This window comes from Chamaea fasciata, unplaced genomic scaffold, assembly GCF_029207755.1.
Source record: "Chamaea fasciata isolate MVZ Bird 193981 ecotype frontalis unplaced genomic scaffold, bChaFas1.0.hap1 SCAF_22, whole genome shotgun sequence".
Taxonomy (NCBI): Eukaryota; Metazoa; Chordata; class Aves; order Passeriformes; family Sylviidae; genus Chamaea; species Chamaea fasciata.
In genome coordinates this window covers 3028600-3035316 of record NW_027094107.1, presented here as the reverse complement: position 1 = coordinate 3035316, position 6717 = coordinate 3028600, and the positions used below count along the sequence as shown (strand labels likewise).

Below are 6717 nucleotides of genomic sequence, written 5' to 3'. Positions count from 1 at the left end.
GTGAGTGAGGGGGTGTGAAAGTGAGGGGTAGGAAAGGGAAGGAGGGAAGAAGGTGAGAAAGTGAAGGAGAAGGGGAAGGGAGAGAGGAAGAGGGGCAAATGAGGGGAAGAGGGCTGAGTAGGGAAGTGTTGAATGAGGGGGGAAAGAGTCTCTCCCTGTGCATGCGATCCAGAAAAACACACACAGTACGACTTAGTTGGGATCTTCCAAAGCTTCAGTGAGTATAACGTCTCTTTAGGACAGTTTTATCAGGCAACAATAAAACTAGCACCATTCTTTGACATCTTCCTCCCAAATGTGCGTATTGGACCCACACACAGCCTCTGCCCCTCCTGATAAGAAGCGTTGAATGTTTGGCAGTCACCAAGGCCACATGCTACGAGCAGAATCTTGTTTTTGTACCAGTTGGCCTGAACACCACGTGCAGCAGTGACACTGCCCAAGATCTGTCCTGGTGTCAGCTGGGCTAGTGTTAATTCTGTTCCTCAGTTTTTGTTGCTCTGGTGGTAATTTTCAGATGCTCTGGGAAGCAGAAGAAGGGATGTCCAAAAGCAGAGTTACCTGTGCCACCATGGGAGCTGCAGTGGCAGGATGGGTTTGTCTCCACCTCTCCTCAGTCTCCACCAACACATTTCGTACCCTTTGTGTATATATTTATTGATTTGATTTCATGTAAAATAACCTGATGAAGATTTGTCCCCACAAGCAGCAGAAGCCCAAGAGGAATAAGATCTTTTTGTGAAAGAAAATGCATGACCTCATCCATCATGTAGGAAATGTCTGTGTGCAGGTCACCCTTCTCCACAAATACCAGGAAGATTCACCTTTTTGAATAATTCATTTGTTTTTTATTCGTGGGGAGTAGGTCAGCAATTCTTCAAAGCTCAGGCCAATAGAAATTATAAAGCATAACATTTTTATAATAGCTGCAGATTCCTTTTGGGTGATACATGTCTTTAGGGGGAAAAAACCCCTCCTGTCAGGGAGCTGTGTGGAGCCAGAAGGTCCCTCCTGAGCCTCCTTTTCTTCAGGCTGAGCCCCTTTCCCAGCTCCCTCAGCTGCTCTCAAACACAAGCAAAAACATCACATGGGGGTTCAGGGTTCCCTTTTTCCCAGGTAATCCCAAGATTTTGGGAGAAGCTTGGTTTTCGTCAATTGTTGGCTGGGAGGGTGGGGAAGCCCTGGTTGCCCAGAGAAGCTGTGGCTGCCCCCAGATCCCTGGAAGTGTCCAAGGCCAGGCTGGACGGAGCTTGGAGCAACCTGGGCTCATGGAAGGTGTCCCTGCCCATGAACTTTAAAATAGATGAACTTCAACTCCTTCCAATCCAAAGCATTCTAGGATTCTACAGTTCTATGATACCTAATGCTTCCCATGAGGAAACAGTAAGTCTGGACACTTTGAGGACACCTGACTTTCAGGTTTCAGTATTCAGCATTCCCAACCTCTCAGCTCTGAGTTAAGGGCTAAAATGACACAATTCAGATTTTACTGAGTGCAGCATCTGCTGGAGGTTCAATGTTGTTAGTGAGAATTTTGGCTGTGAATAACCTACAGCAATGAGAGATCTGGGCAAAGCCCTGGTGAGGGGGGAAATCGGGATTTCAGCTGAGCAGAGCTCTTTGTCAGGAGAGGGAATTAAGATGCCCCTGCTCTGGCTCGAGACACCTGCCCTCAGAGCTGAACACCAGGGGAAGGACACTGTTATCTCCCCAAACAGGCAGCAGCCACAAGTGCTGCTGCAGCATCCTCAGGGAAGAGGCAGGAAGGGGAATTAAAGCTGACACACAATTAGAATAGAGTTTGCAAGTGCTCCTGGAATCCTGGGGAAAGCAAATGGAAATCAGGCAGAAACTATTTCTAGGCTGAATTTGGGGGTGAAAGAAGCAGAAATAGGCTTTTGCTAAGGACTAAATTCAAACCCTCCCAAGACTCCAAATTTAGTGTTTCAGGCTCTCAGTGCCTGTGTGCCAGCTCACACAGCCTGGCTGCACAAGGAAAAGAAATGCAAATACCATCAGGAGAGGTTCGTGGCAATTAGCTGGGATGAACGTGAGGAGCTGTGCCTGACTGCCAGCTCCGGGAGCACTTGGAATCTTCATGCAGCTAAAGCCAGGCTGAGGGGCTCGGCACCTCTGGAAAACGTTATCTTCGGCTGCCTTGTCTCGTTCCCATCACACTTGTGGGGTGCAGGTCACAGCGTCAACCAGCAGGTGCTGAACTCATCCGCGGCTACAGGGCAGCGAGAGGGAAAAGAACTCGAGGGAAGCGGGAGCAGGAATTCTGCTATCTCAGCCGGTCAGGAGCTGCGGTATTCCCAGGCGTGCCGCCGGGCACGGGCTGCGCTCCCAGCTCCGCCGGGCCCTGCGAGCACACAAAGAGCGGCTGAGCACGGGCTGATCCCACCGGGAATGCGGCGTTGGAGGTCGGTGGAGCCGGGAGCGTGCGGGGATGGGCGCCTCAGCAGTCACATCCCATTACCAGGTACGGGGAGCAGCGAGGCAGCAGCCCCGCTCACTGCTCCTCCTCCTCCTGCGTGCCGGGAGGCAGCGGGGGCACACGAGGTCTCCCGGCCCCAGCACAGCAGCTCTGGTCGCTGCCATGGCCCCTGCTGCTCCTTCCAGATAATCAGACAAAACCAAACCGTGTCCAACCCGCTCCTGTCATCTGTTGGAATGTACAACTCTACTCTTCCCAAGGGTTTTCACCTCAAAGGATCTTTAGGTAAAGGAGTAGCTGCACCTGCCGCCGAGGAGCTGTGTCCCTGTCAGGGGAATGTCACAGCTCTGAACCGCCCGCAGTCCCTGCACAGGGTCAGCCCAGGACACAGCGAGGAACCTTTAACTGCCTTCCGTGAGGGCTCTCCACCTCTGAGGGACATTTCTGTCATCACTCCAGCCAGCCTCTGCCTGTCACCCCCGGGAAGCCACCACAGCCTGTTTGTCACTGAGATTCTGGCTCCAACCAACACCCCCAGGACAGCGCAAGCGAGTTTCCAGCTAATGCTGCAGCAAGGTCACTGCTTCCCACCTACGCCCCAGGAAGATCCCTGCCTGGTCCCCCTGGAGATGTGAGGGTTAAATGCCCTTCACCAGTGCACTCTGAGCTCTCACCCAGCCATCCCCCGGGAATGGCCTCAGAAAGGGGCCCTGGAAACCCACCTAGAAGAGCTTCTCGTAGCACTTGTCACAGTGGACAATGTCCCGGTGGATGAATATTTTATCCAGGAGCTCTCCCATTGCTTTGTGGCAAATTCCACACTGCCAAAGGGAAAACAAGGAGGTTGGACAATGACCAAAACCCCCTGCAGGAGCAGCAGAAGGGAGGGGACAGAAGTCTCTGTATCCTTTTATTAAGGGGTGAGGATGCAACCTTTGAGGCTGCCCTTTCCTATAACAGCCAAATGTCCCTGCAGGCCTCTTCCTTCCACACTCCTCATCTCTCCTCCTCCCACTCTCCCCACAATCCCCACACACTTTCCTTGGAAACCCTGCAGGGTTTGAGGATTCAGCCACCTCCACTAGAGCACAAAGACCACAAAGCAGCAAGTCTGCCCCAAGGACAGTGGGGCAAGGACATCAGGGTGTTCTGAGGGTGCTGCCAGTAATAAAGAATTCTCCTTGTTCTAGCATTTGTTCAAGGCCCTGAAAACCTTCTGGGGACACCTGTGACTCCCTGACTGTTTTTGTCCCAGTGTGAGGTAAGGATTTGGCACACCCCATGTATATCCCTCTGAAAGCCTGGGGATGGAATTTGCAGGAAGATCCCTGCTCCCAACCCTGCCGTTCTCAGCAGCACAGGCCCTGGGGCTTACCCTGAAGCAGTACTCATGGCAGTGGATGTTCAGGTGCTCTATGATGATCTTGGGGCAGTCTCGGATCTCCCGGCTGCAGTAAGTGCACAGGGGCTCGCTGGACCTGGGCAGAGCAGGGCAGTGGGTTCCTCTGTGAGGCTCTGGTTCCAGTCCAGCACTGGTGCCAGGGGTTTATCCCAGCCATCAGCACTGCTGCTCATGAACAACCTGCTCCCACATGTGTGACTGTGTGAGTGACAGAGCGGGGGGACTGTGCTGTCCCAGGGGTGCAGAGACCACTGCAGCGGGACAGGACAGATCTCAGAATCCTACCATTGTGGAATCATGGAATGGTTTGGGTTGGAAGGGACCTAAAAACTCATCCAGTTCCACCCCCTGCCATGGGCACTGTATTTCCATTTATTGTGCTGCTGTTCCACCAGACACGCCCCAGGGTCCTCAAAAAGCAAACCCTTAAAATCATTTCTGATTGAGAATTTGATGAACCCTCCGAGGCAGCCCCGCCCTGCCCTACCTGTGCAGGGGAGCACTGGACAGGTAGCTGTGGTGGCGGTAGCTGCTTCTCTCCAGGTCACTCAAATCCACAAGGCTGCCACTGCAGAAGGAAGGAGGGAAATATCAGCACTTGGCAGTGATATATGGGAAGAGAATCTCAGATGGAATCATAATCCAATGATTTGGAGTATCCTGGCTACCTGTTCCTTGGGGAGAAGGTCCTCATGCTTTCCCAGGACACAGGGAGGAACCTTTAAGTACCCCCAGAGAGGACTCTTCAGGCAAAACTCCCCTGGCCTCACCTCATATTTACATCTAGCCCCTACAAATAGCAGCTTTTCACTGCTAAAACTCCAAATCCTGCACTATTATGCAGGAAAAGTCACGGAGAACATCCCTGGTTTCATCCCTCATCCAGCTGAGTGTTCCCTCTCTGCCTGAGTTTCCTGGATATTTGGCTTGTCTTTGGCTGCTGACAGCAGCTTTGCTGAGCTCTAGGACAGGCTGGAGATTTACAGAGTGTAATCAGCTCCCCCAGGGATGCCAGCACAGCGCTGAGGGAGGAGAATTCCTGCAGGGAGCATCAAACTGGTGTGAACTGGTGCCACATCGCTGTGAGGATGATGTGCATGGGGCCAAATTCTGCTCATCACGCTAGGGACAGCCTGGAGCAGCTTCACTTGAGCAAAACACAAAGGACTGAAGATTTAAGCTTGCAAATGGAGCAATTTAACTTTTTCAAACTCATATAATGAAGTTTTTGCAGTGAAAGCCCTCACCCTCCACATTCTCCTCACGCATTCCAGTCATTTCTTTACAGGTGCATGGTGAAGCCTCCCAGTGCGGAACTTGCACTGTGGTGTTTTCACCCACCTCACAGACCCAGCCGCTTCAGGAGGAGCTTCCCTGTCCCCTGGGAGCAGTGGGACGCAGGTCCTGCTGTCACCACCACAGCAGGACCCCAGAGAGCAGACCCTGCCTTCCCAATAACCCCCCGGCGCTGATCAGTTCCAGCTGCTCCATCCTGGTGGGATGTGCGAGGTGGCAAATCTCGGTGCTGGGCTCTGCACGCGTGAGTGACACACGGGTGTGACACCTGGCAGTGACACAGGGTGTCCCCAGCACTCCGTACCTGCCGTAGCGTGGCGAGGCTGCAAAGCCGCCGGTGTTCACATACTCCTTGACAAAGAGGATCCCTCTCCTGGGAAAACGGGAAGCATTTGCATGAGAAAAGAGCGGCTGGGGCTCGGGAGAGCCGAGCAGGGACCGTGTGTGCCCCTGGACACGGAACGCGTGCGGGAGAGGCTCGGAGCGGGATGCTGTTGTTCTGGAATAAATCCTGCATATCCAGCATTGTTGCTAAACAACAACTCCTCTAATTACCCCACCAAAACAAATCGAGTTAATTGGAAAGAATGGGATGGATAATGTAACCCTTTCATCCAGTTATGGGTTTGAGGGATAAGTCTTTCCCAGCTCCCGTCAGGATTAGACACACAATGGGCAGGGAGAGAGTTCCCAGCTCCCCCATTAGCACCGAGCCCTGTGGCACTACGCTGCTTCCAGGGGCTGTTCTGCCTCTGGAATATCTCCAGTGTTTTCAGCCACTGTGTAAACTGCTGCTGTTTGCTTGGGGATGTTTTCACCTCCATTCCATATTCCTGCCTTTTTCCAATCCCAGCTCCAGAATTCCATGCCCTACCGTGGTGCAGCTCCGTGCAGGCCGAGGGGACCCCTGTGCCCCCCACCCTCAGCCTGCAGCCCTGACAGGAATTAATCAGCCTTTTGCCGTGGTGCATTTCCACTGCTGACTAAAAGCTGGGATTAATCCTCCTTTCTTACACTAAGCCCTGTCATGGCTCAGGAAAGAAACCTCTTTTTTTTTTCCTTAAACTGAGCACGGGCTCTTTCTACATCATGGAATCACTGAATCATTAAGGTTGTAAAAGACCTTTAACATCATCAATTCCAGCCATCAATTAATGCCACCACCGTGGTCACCAGCAAACTATGTTCCCAAGTGTCACATCCACTTGTTTTCTCAACACTTCCACCACCGACATCAACTTCCCTGGCCCAGCCTGAGGCCGTTCCCTCTCCTCCTGTCCCTGTTCCCTGGGGCAGAGCCCGACCCCCCCAGCTATCCCCTCCTGTCAGGGAGCTGTGCAGAGCCACAAGGTCCCCCCTGAGCCTCCTTTTCCCCAGGCTTAGCCCCTTTCCCAGCTCCCTCAGCCTCTCCTGGGGCTCCAGCCCCTTCCCCAGCTCCGTTCCCTGCCCTGGACACGCTCCAGCCCCTCAGGGTCTGCCTTGTCCTGAGGGGCCCAGAAAGTGACCCCTGGATTCCATGTGGGACCTCACCAGTGCCCAGCGCAGGGGGACAATCGCTGCCCTCACCCTGCTGGCCACAGTG

General features: G+C 53.3%; 1 protein-coding gene across 5 annotated transcripts in view; it reads right to left on the bottom strand.

Annotated features, from left to right (window-relative positions):
* Window positions 1-276: 276 nt before the first annotated feature.
* Window positions 277-6717, bottom strand: part of ZNF185 (zinc finger protein 185 with LIM domain) — a 29516-nt gene continuing 23075 nt past the window's right edge. For all 5 annotated transcript variants that reach the window (XM_066202642.1, XM_066202640.1, XM_066202637.1 and 2 more), the window contains 5 exons: window positions 5440-5508; window positions 4327-4407; window positions 3813-3915; window positions 3160-3258; window positions 277-2362 (listed from right to left, as the gene is read on the bottom strand). In XM_066202642.1, coding sequence (XP_066058739.1) covers window positions 3160-3258; window positions 3813-3915; window positions 4327-4407; window positions 5440-5508 — 352 coding nt within the window. In that variant the 3' untranslated portion in view covers window positions 277-2362. The remainder of the gene's footprint in view (window positions 2363-3159; window positions 3259-3812; window positions 3916-4326; window positions 4408-5439; window positions 5509-6717) is intronic.